Raw genomic sequence first — 17,429 nt, forward strand, 5'->3', positions numbered from 1 at the left:
CGGCACCCCTCCACATGCAGTCAAAAATCCACATATAACTCTGACTCCCCCAAAACTTCATTAACCGCCTCCTGCTGACTGGAAGCCTTCCCACTAACATAAACAGTTGATTAACACAGATGGCGCATGTCATACATATTATGTACTGTATTCTTACAATAAACTGGAGAACAGAAAAGGTTATCTGGGAAATCATAAGGAAAATATATTTATAGTCCTGTACTGTATTTATAGAAAAAAACTCCACATGTAAGTGGACCCATGCAGTTTCAACCCCGAGCGGTTCAAGGGTCAAGTGTAATTTAGAATCAACGCCAAGAGAACGTCATTAGTGAAGAGCGAGCCAAGTGAAGAGTATTTTGTGTGTGTGTGTGTATATATATATATATATATATATAGTGTGTGTGTGTGTGTGCACGGAATATCTGTAGGACACCTAAGAAATAGGCAGCAGTGATTATGTCTATGGAGGAGAAACGGACATGCCCTTTTGTGGGTTTTACGGACGGGCAGATGTTACATTTTACAACTGTTGGAGGTGTGTGTGCCCGTTACATCAACGAACCCACCCGGGCCTCCGGGGGTAGCCAGCTCAGCCGTCAACTCTGTGAGAATGGGGCCCGAATCTGCCTTGCTTCTTGAATGAACTGATGGCTGAATGCGTCTCTGGGATCAAGTCCAAACGCCTTAGCCGGGCACACGGTGGGCGCCCTTCACAGCCTGAGTGCCGGCCGCCCCCCACTCCACCCACCTTAGCTCCAGACCCGCTCTTCCACTCGCAAGATGCCCAGTTCGGCGTGCGTTCTGAGTGCCCGTGGCCACGACTGTCCATTTCTTAACGCGAGCTCCTGTGAGATCCCACAGCCCCCGCTCCCACCACACATCTGTCCCCCCACCACCATCATGCGGAGTCTCTCTCGCTCAGGATCCTTCACATCGCACTTAGGCTTCCATTACAAAGCCAGCACATAGGTGACCATCAAGTTCCCTGAAAATTACCTCGAGCATCTCTAAAATCATCCGGAAGTCGCTCTAGTACAAAGTCCAAATCCAACATAGCCCTTCTTTTTTTTTTTTTTTTTTTTTTTTTACGCCAGCCATAAAACAGATTGTTATTTCTTTAGCTAAACACCAGGTGAATTAGCTGGCTTGCATTTAGGGGCAATAGTGTACAAAGCAAATAAGGATAAGAATAAAAGAATGAAGGAGCTAGAATCTTCAAGCAAAGTGGTCATAAAATGGCCAAGTTGTTTGCGATGTGGGAGCCACACACAAGCTCAGGAACTCTTGAGGGAACAGCAGATTCAAACATCTTGCTCACACCCACTAGGGTGAGTGAGGAGGGTGAGCGTCATCACCTGCACTGCTCTGCAAATGATAATTGTTCTCTCTCTCTCTGTAATTAAATGCACAATGCTGCAGCTGTCCCTGGGCAAATAAGAAAAGTGGAGATCTTGCTTAAGCTATTGAAGTACAAGGAGTATCTTGATCTTATCATTTCCACTGTTAATGCTGATCAATCATTATCAGCCGGGAACACTGCCCCTCCCCACCTCACCCCACCTCAACTCTTCTGGAAGGGCTGTGAGCAAGGGACAAGCAGAGCCAGCTCGCATCAGCCTCAAATTTAGTATTTTACAAAAATAAGAATCTAGCCTGCTTCTGAGCATGGGTAATTGTTATTCCATTTTCTTAAAACTCTAGGAAATGAGAAACCAAAAACAAATGTGTTGATAAATGGAAAAGAAGCAGTTTGATTTCTACTTAGAGAATCCATTCCTGAGAGATTTCTGTCTTATGCAGAATTGATAAGATAGGACATATGGAATGGAGGTGGTTAGGTACACATAATGGGTTGTTCTTGGTCTTTTAAACATATTTCTAAATGGCATTTCAACACTAACGTTATGATCTTATAAATATTCCAAAATAATTTTTTTTAATCTTAATTCTCTATGACTAAGAGTTTACCCTTGTTTCTGGTTGACTTTTAATGTCTTTAAGCTGCTCTGTCCCTCTTCCTTCTTTAAGTGATCATTTGATTCAAATAAACTCTGTGAGCACCTAATATGTCCAAGGAGTTCTGGTTTATTTGAAGCCTTTTTTTTTTTTTTTAAGGTTTTATTTATTTATTTGAGAGAGAGAGAACACGAGCGGTGGGGAGGAGCAGAGGGAGAAGCAGATTCCTCGCTGAGCGGAGAACCCGATGCGGGACTCGATCCCAGGATCCTGAGATCATGACCTGAGCCAAAAGCAGATGCTTAACCGACTGAGCCACGTAGGCATCCCGACCGAAGGCTGTTTTGAGAAGGAATGCATCTCTCACAAATTAAGAGAACTTAAGCATTATTTGGCAGTTCTAGGAAGAGATGAACCTATCTGCACATGCCCGACTCCAGATTCAATAGGATTTACCTGCTTCCACCTGGCTGAAAACCATCCTCTTTAACTGAGGGACTAGAGAACCTTGATCATTTGTGTGTTTAACTTACGCAAACTTGCATAAACTGTGATGTCTGGATTAAAAAAATTGCAGGAGGAACTTAACGAGGGCAGGCGACACCAACTGCATTCTGTTCTATGCCCATGTGACCCTGCGTGACCCTGAGATGGGAACAGGGCCCTAGTACTCCTCGGGGCTGTCCCACCCCATGGGCCTGTCAGAGCGTGAGCCCCTGGCCAGGCCCAGTGACACAGCACCTACGGGGAGAAGCAGGGATGTGGTTTCTGGTGGGGGACAGTCGGCGGGGCTGGGGTAAAATGGTGCTCTCCGAACAGTATTTCAAGAATTCCTGATGTGTAAGAGAAATCATGCTGGTCTTGGAACGATGAGGGTGCTCATGAAGACGGAGGCCCTCGCGTGACGGCCTGCACAAATTCACAGGCTCCAGTTTGGAAAGGTGAGCTAGAGAGCACACTGCCCCCCACCCCCGTAACCTTCTGTGGGGTAAGTGAGGTAATCACACATCTGCGGGACAGCGTGCTACTTGGGAGAGTGCTGCCAATGTGTTTTCTAAACCCTAAAGTCTATCTACCTTTTAAATGGGATTCTGGTGCGCAAGAGATTACTGTGGTGAAGCCAGTCTTTTTAAAAGAATGCAAAGTTCCATGAGAAAACAGGTAAAATGACCAGATCAGGAAGTGTCCCAAGCCCCAGTGTGCTGAGATGGGGCTAATGAAGTGTGAATGGCAGGGGGTGGGGGGAGGCTAGTGAAAACCAGGAGGCGTGATGAGCTCGCCTGAAGAGAGATGCGCCAAGTGTAAAATATGCACACAGCTCACTAATAATTTCTGTAGTGAGGACATGTTGACATGATATTTGGAAATAGTTCAAAAGAATATATTACAATTAATTTTATCCATTCCTTTGTGCTTCGTTTAATGTGACCACTAGAATACGTAAACTGACAGGGGCATTCACACTCCGCCCCACTGCCGGTTCTGCCATTTTACCGAGAGGATTGGTATTTGAATTTCTATGGAAAACTTCCTGATTTTAATGTTCCCAAATGTATTTCTTGCTCCTTCGGTGCCAACATTTGTTATTCCCTTAAATCTTCAAAAGTTCGTGGACATCTGCCATCTGCTTTCCCCTTTCCTTTATGAGAATTAGTGAAGCTCTCACACCTGCCCTGTCTGTGGCCTCTGGAGTGTGCATTCCCATGTCCCCTCTTCCCCACCCGAGAATGTCCCTGTCACCCATCTGAGTGGGAAGCGCCCTAGCCCCAGGTAGGGGTGCTCCTGCTGGCTCAGGGCAATCAGAGCACCCCAGCTGGCTGTCCTCCCACCACAGACGTGCAGCTCTGAGACTTGGGGGCCCTCACTTGCACCTGCAGAGACTCAGACTCTCCTTCTTGCAAGGCCTGACATGGGAGGTGCCGGCAAGGAAAACCTAGCAAGAATGGGAAGTGGACCCCAGAAGGGGCAAGAAGCAGACTCCTGTCCTTAGCATCTTAGGTGCAAAATCAAGCCTGAAGACTGCCCCACCTCCAGACCTTTTATAGGATAAGCCGCTAAATTCCCTTCATTGTTCAGGCAGCTGGGGTTGGGTGTCCACTTACTCAAAGCTGAAAATCTCTGATACCACTGCAGACAAGCAGCTTAGAGCTTTTTTGGCGTTTGATATATAACCTGCTTGCTACATGCAGCTCTTGAAAGTCATCCAGTCTCTGACCACAATCGTATCTTTCCCCCAGGCTCCTCAATCACTCCAACCACAAAGACCTCTGCCCTCAGAGAGCTCCCAGACCCCGGCCTCCACGCCTGCCACCAGCAGCCGCTCCTGCGTGTCCTCCCAGCCCCACGAGGATTCCTTTTCCTGATCCTGTCGGTCTAGTGAGTTGCTTGTCAATACCTTAACCCCTCCTCTGCTGGCCTTTAGTAGCGCCCAGGTGCGGAGGTGCGTCTGGCAAGGCAAGCCCAGGACGCCCCAGCCACCCACCTCCTGGTGGCTGCCGCTGCCGTGACATGGGAGAGTGCGGAGGGTGGGACGGCCGCGGCCTGGGCCCATGGTTTCAGGGACCCCTCGCATCACCGGGGTGGCTCCGCACTCTTGGAACTTGAACATGCCCCTCCCTTGGCTTCCCCAGAGCCACCTGCTTCCCAGCCCCATGTGTGCCCGTCGCAGCCCTCGCTCTGACACGCGGGGCCCCACTCTGGGCCAGAGGCGTCCCCGTGGTCAGACGGGCACACGGGGCGTGCTTGAAGCATACAGCCACCCGCGGGCATGTGGCCGCACTCCGTGACCCCGGGGCTGGGTGCTCACCGGGCCGCAGAACCAGCCCTCTGCTCTCCCAGGCCTGTGGTCCTGTGAGCGCTCCGCGTCCACAACCCTCACCGTGGCTCCACCTGCCAAGCCAGCGACTCTCGGGCCGCACTCGGGTGCCTCTGCTCCTCCCGCCCCTGGGCCTCCGCACACATGGTCCCCACGGCCGGGAATGCCATTCGCAGCTGTCTCGGTCCTCACCGAGCTCACCTGCCGGGCTCCGGCTTAGAGAGTCATTCACTACCTCGCTCATCCACCAACGTGTGCACTATTCCCTTCCACTTCCCAAGTGGCCTCCAGCCGGGGACCGAGGATGGGACAGACACCACGTGGCGCCCACCCCTGGAACGCCTCGGCTATCAGAGGGTTCGGCAGTGATGCGTACGCAGTCCTCGGGAAGGGCTGCAGAGGGGGGGTCCCATTTACAGGAGCGTGCAGAAGAAAGAGAGCCACGCAGACGGAGAGCAGACGAGTGGGGGCTGGGCAGCTGGTGAATCAGACCGCAGCGATGACTGCGTGACTACGAATATACTAAAAACCACTGAGTTGCACACCTTGAAAGTGTGACTTTTTTTGGTACGTGAACTATATCTCAATAAAGCAAACTGTAGGAGAAAGAAAAAGCTATTTCTCAGGGGAGCTCCCCAGACCCTCCAGAAGGCCTGCTCCTTTCATCACCCTGCACTTCTTGCACTGATCACAAGGCAATTAACTGAGCCATTTCTGCAAATGTATGCTGTTCGTCTGCCATGCAGGAATGCTAGAACCTTCTCTGCAGTCACCTGCTGAGCACAGAGCTGATGGCCGTGTGCTGGGGAGACGGAGGGCACCCTCGGGCACCATGCCCTTCTGGAGACGCTCAATAATAAATACTTGCTGAATGAAAATATTAAGTAACTTTCAAAAACTATTACTTGAGGGGGAACAACGATAAAGCCTTTTCCTACTGACTTCACAGACGTCCGAAGTTTCCTTGGCATCTGCTAAAGAAGAGCTAGAAGCCTAGGGAACTTTCCTTCGGGCTCTTCTTCTTCCCAAGGGCTGGGCGATCACAGCAGAATCCAGAGGTCCGAAGAGCAGGCAGCGGCGGGGATGACAGTCAGCGCTGGCCTGGGTGCGGGCCGCTCGGCACTTCCTCCCCTCCGTCCCCGACACGCCTTCCCACACAGCGTCTGTTTGCTTCCGTTGCCCCGCGCACCTGTTCCAGAGGGAGGACGAGAACAAGCCGGCCGCACCCTCGGCTCCAAGCCAGCTCCCCACGTTCCTACAGTTGCCAACATGCATCCATGGGCCGCACTGACCCTCAGAATTCCCTCCTCCGACCAGAGCGGCCTGACCCCAAGGAGCTTTGCCCGCAAAACCGCAGGCCTGGCCCGGTACTCTGGCGAGCACCGTGTACGACGGGGGTCAGAAACCCTTTCCTGGGAGTGGCCGGGGACTGCATACCTTTGGGTCCCCGTCCAACTGCCCAGCTCTGCCCCTGCCGTGGGGGGATGGGGAGGCGGCCACCAGCGCCCCAGGGCACCGCCCTGTCCCCCAGATTTTCCTCACGAAACAGCCGCTGCGTCTGGTTGGCCCGGGGGCCCAACCTGGCCCAGCCTTGGCTGATTAGTCCAGGGCTCTGAGGACCAGCCTCCCACCGAGTTCAGCGCCCTTTCAAACTGTGGACCCACCACTATTTCACTACAACAACTCTGTGAATATTTTTTTTCACATCCATTACTTGTGCAATTTATTTCTCCATCACCCGTGAAGTGAACTTTGTTCTCTAGAGAACTTTGTTCCCCAGGTTGCTGACCCTGTTTTTAACTTACCAGAGCAGCTTTTCCTTGAGACCTTTTTTGTCAGGAACTGACCTGAACACATCTGCCTGATTCAGAGGCACTGTCAGGATCACTGTCAGGTTCTTCTGGAAAATGGCTGCAGCTTCAGGGGATGGGAGGTGGGCGGGGAGCCGCGGTCCCCTCGGGGGACCACTCCGAGAGCCAGACCAGCCAACCCGGGCGGTGGAGTGTGGCGCCACAGTGGGGACAGGGGCGCAGGCTCCCCGACCTCATGTTCACACAGGGGCCCCCTTAGCCCTTCCAGCAAACCAAAGACCCTCAACAGCAGTAATTATTCCTGAATGCCTCACGCTAGCGAACAAACCCTCTAACGTTCGCAGGGCTTCAGAAGCCACTCCAGAAGGAGGTGCCCGATGAGGGTACGTGGAAAGGCGAACTAACAGCCGCTGGGCCAGGCACAAGGGAAGGGGAACGGACTCTCCCACCTGGCACGCAGGTCTATGGGAGGGCAAAGTGCTGCAGAGACAATAAAACAGTCACTCTGCTTACCGATCCCCACACAGACCGTTCCTCCCGAACACCCTCCTCCCAGCTACTGCCTACACCGGCTAAACCACTGCATCCAGCAGGACCCACAAAACACGGAGGCTGCCCGGTGGCCTGGCCCACGTCCCAAACCCAAGCCGCAGTAGGCCAGGAAATGCATCTCTGTCGAGGAAACCTAACACAGCCAGTCAGGCTCCTCCAACTTGGTTTAGCCAGCTCACCTGCCCCTCGCAGGCAGGGCCTGCTAGCTCTAGAGGAACCCCCACCTCCCAGCCAGCCAGGCCTGTCCCCGCCGAGCCGCCAGCCGGGCCTGTCCCCGCCGAGCCGCTTCGAAGGCTCCATGAACCTCGCTCTAGCCCCAAATCCCATGGAAGTGCGACCGGCTGGTGAGGCAGGGCATCCCTGATCTGTGGGTCGTTTTCCCTTGAATAAAGGACATCAAACTCCTTACTAAATAGTTGTGGTTTTGTCATTTGACACGCTCCACGTTCAACAGCCAAGCCCTGTTTACTTTACTTCTGAACTATGTCAGACCCAAATGCTCACCTTCTCTGCTCCCCCAATCCACCCTCCAAAACACAGCTCAAACGACCTTTTTCTTTTTTTCTTTTTTTTTTTTTAAGATTTTATTTATTTATTTGAGAGAGAGAGAATGAGAGAGAGCACAGAGAGGGGGGAGGGTCAGAGGGAGAAGCAGACTCCCTGCCGAGCAGGGAGCCCGATGCAGGACTCGATCCCGGGACTCCAGGATCATGACCCGAGCCGAAGGCAGTCGCTTAACCAACTGAGCCACCCAGGCGCCCTCAAACGACCTTTTTCAAAACTGGATTGCTTTGGGGGCACCTGGGTGGCTCAGTCTGTTAAGCGTCTGCCTTCAGCTCAGGTCATGACCCCAGGGTCCTGGGATCGAGTCCCGCATCGGGCTCCCTGCTCTGCGGGGAGCCTGCTTCTCCCTCTCCCGCTCCCCCTGCTTGTGTTCCCTCTCTCGCTGTGTCTCTCTCTGTCAAATAAATAAAATCTTAAAAAACAAAAACAAAACTGGATCACTTTTGGTGGCTTCATTCTGTTCCTGGCACAAAACCACAGGTCCCGGATGACATGGGTCCTGTCCACATCTCCAGCCATGTCTACCCACTCCACCCGGAGTGGGATTTGTCTCAGCACTACTGACATTTTGGGCTGGATCAGTCTCCACCGTGGGGGCCATCCTGGGCACTCTACCCAAGAGACGCCAGGGGCCCCTCACGCCCAGCATGACAACCAGACACTGCCCAATGTCCCCCAGGGGCAAAATCATTCCTCCCTCCTCTGCACATCCTGCCAGCCCCGGATCCCACTGGGCATCATTCATCTAGCGCATTTGGCATCGCTAAGGCCACACAAATCAGATAGGAGAGGACTTTCTCTCCCCCTTGATCCCACCTACTGGCCCTTCGCCTGAGACACCCATCCTCCCTTCACACCAACCCGCGCCCACCTGGCCAGTTAAGGTCCCTGGTATCATGAATCGCTCACACTTATTAAATGCGTACTAAACACTGAAAATGTATTAACTCATGTTTGATGCTCGTAACAAACCTGTGAGGCAGGTAATTGCATCCCCTCTTCGCGGGTAAGAACACTGAGCGGCTAAGCATCTACGTAACCTGGCCTCCATCTCACCTGCCGGGGGGCCCGCACGGGAAGGCGGGGAGCCCTGCTCTGGAGCTCGTGTCTTTCATCAGTCTGTGATGCCCAGAAGTCTCTCCCACCTCTAGCCTGGGAGGGGTCGCCTGCCTACATGCTCCCAGGCCACCTGTACCTCCCTATCCGTGTACTCATCACGATCCCGCAATGCTATTTACGGACCCGGCGTTAATTTACAACTACAAACAGATGCCCAAGAATGGACCCACGTCTTCTTTTTAAAAGTCCAATCTTATCTAACTCACACCCCTCCTCTGCTAGACTGAAGGGAACTCCAATCTTATTCATTTGGGGGGCTCCCTCCCCCACGGCCCAGGGTCACTTGAGGGCTAGAGGGGTCTTTGGCAGGGAAAGTATGAGGAGATGCTCTAGCTCCACAAGAATGTCTGTCACCATAGGAACCCCTGTCCCCTCCCCTTCCAGGACACCTGGCATTCTTTCCTCAAGGAGCCTCGGCTTTCACAGGACCCAAGATGTCTTTGGCAACTACTGATTTTTCCTTTTCTGCGCTCCCTCCAGAGCGAAGGGGAGACAAGGCTGGCTCTGAAGAGACCAAAGCACAAAGAGCCCTTGTTGTCACGCTTCGTGCACAGCCAGGAAAACCAAGGACAAGCAGCTCAAGGGGCCTGCACCCCTGCTAAATGTCAGCGGTGCCCATGGCCACGCCTGCCTACTTCTCCTACTGGTCCTCTGGCTGGGGGCGCCTAGGGGCCTTTGGAATATTGGGGTTCACATATGCACGAGAATATGTACAGTTCACGTCGGGAGCAAATGTTAAACAAAGAGATGCTTTCTCTAGTTCCCTAGCAGGATCTGGCATCTCTCTCTGACCCCCCTTCCCGGCACTGCCCCCCCTACCCGCCCCCCCCCCCACCGGAAGCACGAGGTTCCAGAGGACCTGGCCTTCTGCTTCTCAGGCTTGTCAACCTCGGTCTGGCCTCGGGACCTGTGCTCTTGCTATTACCTGCTCCTGAACCATCTTCCCCGATCGGAGCGAGCTGCTTCTTTTGGTCACAGAGGTCTGAGCTTAACTATCACCAAGTCAGAACGGCTCCCACCCAGCCCAGCCCGCCTGTGGCCCTAACCACCATCTGAAACGGCCTCCTTTAATTCTGCGGACTCCCGTAGTCTCTCTCCCCTGCTAGAATGTGCTTCATCAGCGCAGAGGCCGCAGGGCACTTCCTCCCTCTGTGTGCCCATGAGTGAAAGCAGGGGCACTGAAATTAGACTGAAGATAAACCTGTATGCTGAAAATCCTCATTGTGAAATCCTAATCGTAAACCTCAGAAAACTGATTTATCCTCTATCAGTCATTGCCACTTATAATCTGGAGGAGAACTGTAACATCTTGAAGTGGAAAGGGACCTTAAAGCGTTGGCTTTGCCCCAAGTCGTTCATTTTAATGATGGGGAAGCAGACCCACTGAGGGGAAGTAAGTTGAGAAATTTCATGAAGCAAGTCAGTTAAAAACCACCACCACCACTCTCCATTAAGCTTCAGGCACTTATCTGGTCTGTGCGTGCCCTGAGGGGCTTACAGTGCAGAGGGGAGAAGAGAAAAAGCACCAATAAGCATTTGACAAGATCACCGCAGCAGAAGGTTAAGTGTTGAGAAGGTGAGCGCACAGGAGGAGGAGGATGGGACGGGTACGCTGGGAGCGGAGGAGGGAGGCCCCCTCGGACAGCAGGGCCCAGCCGAAGGACGAGGGAGCGCTGGCACGTTTGCTGCACCCTGGGCCTGGAAACCCTCCCCAGCTCCAGGCTTCCAGGGACCCTCCTTCGCCCTCAGGATTCTGCACAAACGTCACTTAGGCACGGAGGCCTCCGCGGGGCCCCCCTGCCCGAAACAGCTCCCGTGCGCGGGCAGCCCCTCTCCCCGTTCGGTTATTTGCATTGCGTCGGTCACGGCAGACAGGCAGGCGCTTTTGCTGGCTTCTGCCCACGGCAATGCAAGCGTCACGCACACCTGACCTCGGTTCTCCTCGCCAGTCCCCAAGCCCAGGGCGCTCCGAATGCGCAGAAAGCATCAACGACCCGGGCGCGGAAGATGCGCGTGCGGAGCAGCCCGGCAGCCCCGGCAGCGCCTTCTCCCCGCCGTCCTGCCCTAGTGCCGGGTCCTGGGCGGGGTCCCCCCCGCCCCCCGCGCCCAGACAACCCCGGAGGCCGGCGGGGGCGCGTGAGCACAGCCGCGTCCAGGCGGGGCCGGGGCACCCGGGCTGGGGCCGGGCCCTCGCGCCCCCCGCGCCCCCCGCGCCCCCCGCCGCCTCGCGCCCGCCCGGGCCCCCGCGCGCCGGCCCGTCCGTTTGGGCGCGCGGGCGCGGCGGCCCCGGCAAGCGCCCCGCGCGCACTAGGCGATGCTCCGCCGGCGCCCGCACCTACCGGACGCGCTCGGCCGTGACGGCATTGCCCGTGTGCCGCCGGAGAACGGCCAGGAACAGGAGCCGCATGCCGCCGCCCGGCCATCGACCGCCGCCGCCGCGGACCCGGCCCGGGGGCGGGGGCGGGAGCGCCGACCGGGGCGGGGACGCGGACCGGGGGGCGGGGGACGGGCGGGCGCCCGGGCGGCGCTGGGTCGGTCCCGCCCGCCGCTCCGGAGGCCGCGCCCGCGCTCGCCGCTTCTGGCACTGGGTTCCCGGCGCGCGGGAAGCGGGGGGAGGGGGCAGCGCGAGGCCCCCCCCCCCCCCCCGGGGACCGGGGCCCCGGGGTTCGCGGGGCCATTTGTACGAGGACCGCTCCCACGGGACCAGCACCAGGGGTTCCGCGGGCCCCTCCCGGGGGAACAGAAGCGATCACGGGTGGACCGGCAGCAGCGGTGACTGCAGATGCCCTCCCTCAGGAACCATGGACGGCCTCACTGGCACCAGGGTGGTCGTTCTGCCCCAGGGGTATCAGGACCAGGGTCTCTGGAATGGCTTGAAAAATCAGAGATGCGGCGATCTTAAACCATTTCCACCATCCACTGGATCTAAGAAGGAGCTGTCTGTCCCCTTTAGATGGGTTAAAGATAAACTGAGGCACAGTAAGATTTTTTCAGTTTATTTGAGCCAAAGTTGACTCCCTGGAGCACTACTGAACTGGAGATGGCTGGTGGGGGAGGGGCAGGAGCTCCAGGAGAGACTTCCACAGGGAAAATGCTGAAGCAAAGGAAGTATGTTAATTGGCTCCAGCTGAAAGCCTGGCTGGCTATTTGTGATTGGTTGTTCTGAGTTTCAATTTCGGAGCCCAAACCCTGAGGCACTGACAGCGACCTGTCCTGGCCTCTGTAGGCCAGCACCCAGGCCTTGGAGTCCCACCAGTCCAGCCGCCTGGCTCAATCCTCACAGGGGAACTGAGCTCTTCAGCGCACCACAGTGGTGGAGGCTCGCCTCAATTCCTTCATGATCTCCACCTGAATGTGAAGAAGCTCAAGTGTATTTCGTGGCTCCACCGTCACCAGGGACCCAGGCTTCTAAGTCCAGCATCCCAGGGTCCAGCCTCTGTTCTCAACAGGGCCGTAAAGTGCGGCATGACGGCCGCAGCCCGGCCCATCAGTCAGGCTCCAGGCTGCGGGGGAGGGTGGGCACCAGGGTGCACCCAACATGGTGCATTTAGGGGCTCCTCCTGGAGAGTCACACGGCCGAGGCCTTTATCTTAGAGTACAGGACCACATCTTCCATCCACGGCAGCCGGGAAGTACAGTCTGTTAGCTGGGCGCCCTGTCGCCCTGCATCAAATGGTCACTAAGAGAGAGCACAGGTTCTAAGGACCTGGATGTGGACATATCTTTTTCGGGGCAACCACTTGACCCACTAACTGGCCCATTTCAAAAATGACTGTGTGTATGAAGGCCCTGACTCCCGCACAAGGGACTATTTATTCCCCACGTCTACCCCCGTGGCTCTTTGTCCCTTCCCCTATACTGGTCCCAGTCTGCATAACAATCAGCAGCCAGCCCCTTCGTCTCCAGGGGTCTGAGCGCACTCATGCTCCAACTTCCACTTGCCTGGGACCATGTTGTGGGTGGAGAAGGCACTTGGTAGATGTTTGCTGAATTAAATGAAATCACTGACTGTGCACTACTGTGAAATTTTATTCCTATGATAATGCATTCCTGATTTTTTTAATGGAAGTCAGTGCTGCAACAGGATTTCCTAGGCTGAAATTCACTTTTATTGGATTTTTCTGAAATACGCCTGTAAGGTAAGAGGTTCTGACAGATCTTTGAGGGCCCATTACTTTATTCATTCATTGCTTCAGCTTACCCATTTATAAGACGAGAAAGACTACACAGTATCATAGCTAATTAGTTCATTTTGGTGAAGTCTTTTATGATTCTCCCAAGTAGATAATAGAAAAGGGTACAAAGACAAAAAATGTGTTATTATGGGATAATATAGAAATAATTACTGGGGGGCGGGGCACAGCTAGAACAGAAAAGGTTGTAAGCCTCTCATAAGATTTCTCCAGATGCTTCTAATATAAGGGTCTTAAAATAGATGTAAAGCAAAATCTGTTTTTTCTGTCATCATAGTGTTCACTCAGACTATTTCTCTAGTTCATGGCACCAAGGAAAATGAAAGTTTATTATCTACCCTGTATAAAAGTGATAGCATTTCAGGGGAGAGCACCATGGGCATATGGACTTTAGAAATGGCTCACGATAAAAATCAGCACATCTTTTTTTTCTTTTTCTTTTTTTTCCTTCATGACATTAACAAGTGGGGCACTCTCCTTCTCTTTTTCTAGCAGATTCCAATCTCTGTAGGATCATTCTTCCCCACCATACTGAGAACTACAACTATGGGATGTGTGTGTATGTGTGTGAGCGGGGGGTGGGGGGGGGGAGACAGAGAGGGAGAGAGATCTTCCTAAATACAGAAGGCGCAGGCAGAACTGTTATGCTCTCTCTTCCTGTCTTTCACGGACAGCACTTGAATGTGACCAAATACAAAGGCAAGCTGTTGGTCTAAAGTAACTAGTTTCTTCCAGTCTTGCTTAAGGAACATCGGGAAGTCAACCAGAACTAAACGATTTTCCCTTTGAGCTTTTGGCAAAAAAGTGGGCCTTTCTTCCCATCGCTGTGCTGAAGGTGGGGTGTACTGCGTTCTTAGCTCTGCAGCTCAAGGACGCTCATCCCAAAGCTTCTCCTCATTGCCAACTGGGGCAGGACGTCGGAGAGCTCTGCTGCAGCTCTAGGGCTTCACGGCTCTCACGATGCGGGAGACGGAGGTCCCATCACTGCGCATCAGAGGTTAACTGCTGCTAACAACACCCTGTTGTAAGCACTGACCCGTGTTTATTCTTTTACACTTTTCATTTACTATTTTAAGATTTAACTTGAGAGAGAGAGAGGGAGCATGAGCATGTGAGCAGTGGGAGGGGAAGAAAGAGAGACTCTCAAGGCAACTCCCCACTGAGTGCAGAGCCTGATGCAGGGGTCTGTCTCATGACCTGAGATCATGACCTGAACTGAAATCCAGAGTTGGACACTTAACCGACTGAGCCACCCAGGCGCCCCTTTTTCATTTATATTACACACTCACATACGATTAACACACCCAGGTAACATCACACAGAATCCCACTGCCCTAAGATAACCACTATGAATACTTTGGTCTCAAGTTTTTCCAGACTCAATGAACAAATCATGGTGCCCATCACACAGTTGGCAGTGCCCTGAGCACTCTCCAGTATCCCTCCCTCAGTCCTCCCCCCAACCCCAGGTGGCAAGTACTACCGTCCTCAGCACTTTACAGGAGAAACGGGAGATTCGAGAAGGTACACGTCTCCCAAAGTGGTGTGGACCGTAGACTCTACAGTCCCTTCAGCCCCGCCCTACAGACCCAGGGACACAGCACCCTGTTGTCGGTGACGACTCGTATTGCTTTGCTTTGTGTTTGTTATTTCATTACAAAAAGCAAAAATGCTTTATATGGGTTTTTTGTTGTTATTTGCTTTTTTTTAAAACCTAATAATCGTGGTAGGCAATTTCCCCCCCCCTTTTTTAGTGAGTAAAGCGACAGAAGTTTATTAAGCAAGGATACAGAAAAAGCTCTCAGGAGAGGGGTCCCGACAGGGTTGCCCCATGGCAGGCAACATTCTAACAAGGCCCTAAGATTTCCAGCCTCCTGATTTATGCCTTCTTCCAGTTATTCAATCAAATGCCCATCCAGGTGATGAGGTGAAGAGAATCTGTAGATTAAATTTCCAAATTAGTCGCCCTTAGAATAGGGAGGTCGTACAGGGTGAGTCTCACCCAGTCACTGAACGGCGCTGGGCATTTCCTGATGTCTCCAAAACGCCGGTGTGAGGGATTCTCTGGAGTCTCCGCGGCTGGCACTGGGGCCAAAGGTGGCCAGGTGCACAGAGCGCGGATGGGCTCAGGGCTGCCAGCAGCCCCCAGCTGAGAGCCAGCAGGAAGTGGGCCTCTCCTCCCCACCTCACAGGACTACATTCAGCCGCGATCCCAGGCAAAGAGCTCCAGATGAGACCTCAGCCCAGCCCACACCTTCACTTCCGCTCGAGGCCCCGAGCCGGGAACCAGCCAGCATGCCCAGCCAGCGGCTCCCACAGCTGTGAGCTGACCCGGGTGTTGCCTGAGCCGCCACAGAGTTGTGGTAACTTGTTCTGCAACAACAGAAAACCAACACAGTAGATCTTGAATGTGTCCACCTCAGAATCCTGCGTCATTTGAACGACTACATAGTATCCCAGTGTACCCACGCACTATAATTCAAGCAGTGCCTTGCTGTTCCCTTTTTTTTTGCTATTTGAAGCAACGCTGTGATGAACATTTTACAGCCCCGTCTCTGCACGCATTTTTAAATGCCCAGCAGTGGTACCGCACATTCAGAGTGCAGGCAAACGTGGTTTTGATATAAAGTCAACTGCCCTCTAGAAACGTACCAAATTTACCTCTCCATTGACCATTTATGCGTACCCTCACTTGACTGCCCAACAGTTGCCAACACTGACTGTTTTTCAGCTCAAGTGACATGTCCCCTCTTTCTGCATTTTTTTTAAAGATTTTATTTATTTATCTGAGACAGAGAGAATGAGAGACAGAGAGCACGAGAGGGAAGACGGTCAGAGGGAGAAGCAGACTCCCTGCCGAGCAGGGAGCCCGATGCGGGACTCGATTCAGGGACTCCAGGATCATGACCCGAGCCGAAGGCAGTCGCTTAACCAACTGAGCCACCCAGGCGCCCCATATATATATATATTTTTAAAGATTTTATTTATTATTTGACAGAGAGACATAGTGAGAGAGGGAACACAAGCAGGGGGAGTTGGAGAGGGAGAAGCAGGCTTCCCTGCGGTGCAGGGAGCCGGATGTGGGGCTCGATCCCGGGACTCCAGGATCACGACCTGAGCCGAAGGCAGTCGCTTAACCGACTGAGCCACCCAGGCACCCTCTTTTTTTGTTTTTTTTATAAAGATTTTATTTATTTATTTGAAAGAGAGAGAATGAGAGAGAGCATATGAGATGGGGGAGGGTCAGAGGGAGAAGCAGACTCCCTGCTGAGGAGGGAGCCCGATGCGGGACTCGATCCCGGGACTCCAGGATCATGACCTGAGCTGAAGGCAGTCGCTTAACCGACTGAGCCACCTATGCGCCCTATTTTATTTTATTTTTTAAAGATTTTTATTTATTTATTTGAGAGGGAGAGAGAGCATGAGAGGGGGGAGGGTCGGGAGGGTCAGAGGGAGAAGCAGACTCCCCGCCGAGCAGGGAGCCCGATGCGGGACTCGATCCCGGGACTCCAGGATCATGACCTGAGCCGAAGGCAGTCGCCCAACCAACTGAGCCACCCAGGCGCCCCCCCTCTTTCTGCATTTTTAAATTACTGGTGTAACTTGACTTTTTTTTTCCCCTTGAAGGGCATTTTCTTCCCGTGTGTGTGTGTGTGTGCATGTGTATGTATTGCTTCTATTAGCTGGAACTTTTCCAATTGCAAGGGACTGAAAGTCACAATTGCTTAATCAGAAAGGGAAGTCACGGCCTCACAACTGAAATGTCCAGGAAAAAAGCTACTTTAGGTGACAGGCAGAACCTGGACCTGGAACATGTCTTTTTCAAACAAGGTCTTTCTCTCTTCATCCCTACTCTTTTCTGAGTTGTTTCATTCCTAAGTTTTACAAGATGGCCCCTGGCAACTCTAGGCTTTTTATCTTTAGAATTACAAATCAAGCAGAAGGAACAGTTCATTCCTGGTCCTCCAGAATAAGTCAAGGGATCAGCTCTGATTAGACCAAAATGGGGTCCGTCTTTGAGCCAATCACTGTAGCTCAACAGATGGAATCCTGACATTGGATAGGCTTAGATCACATGACCATGATCAGAGCTAGCCTAGGGGACAGCCAGTCCTGCCTGCACCACCCCAGGAGCTGAAAAGCGAGGTGCCCCTAGCAGAAGAGATGCTGAGCAGCACCAGAGGACCGCTCTCTTCTACGACGCCCAAACATTCACTTTGCCAGTTTTATATATTGGATATTTACCCAAGAAATCCCGTAAGATTCCAAGAACTTATAAAATAAAGACATTAACTTTGTCATACGTATTTCAAGTATTTTTAAAGTTTGTTTGCTGCCAACTGCACTTATCCTTTTTTATGCAAATAAGCTTTAAGTTTTTATGTAACCAAAACAATTAATGTTTTCTGTAATGGC

General features: G+C 52.9%; 1 protein-coding gene across 3 annotated transcripts in view; it reads right to left on the bottom strand.

The window, feature by feature from the left end:
* The window catches only part of GLT1D1 (glycosyltransferase 1 domain containing 1), an 85,110-nt gene that overhangs the window by 62,694 nt on the left and 4,987 nt on the right, over positions 1 to 17,429 (bottom strand). Inside the window, exon 1 of one of the 3 annotated variants that reach the window (XM_045887849.3) lies at positions 11,160 to 11,283. The exons of the other annotated variants lie outside the window; for them this stretch is intronic. Coding sequence (XP_045743805.1) covers positions 11,160 to 11,227 — 68 coding nt within the window. The 5' untranslated portion in view covers positions 11,228 to 11,283. Of the gene's footprint in view, positions 1 to 11,159; positions 11,284 to 17,429 lie in introns of those variants that run through there. 3 annotated transcript variants of the gene reach the window in all.

The sequence above is a fragment of the Mirounga angustirostris genome, unplaced genomic scaffold (genome assembly GCF_029215605.1).
Source record: "Mirounga angustirostris isolate CCGP_5_RB_7025 unplaced genomic scaffold, mMirAng1.0.hap1 SCAF_14, whole genome shotgun sequence".
Lineage (NCBI taxonomy): Eukaryota > Metazoa > Chordata > Mammalia > Carnivora > Phocidae > Mirounga > Mirounga angustirostris.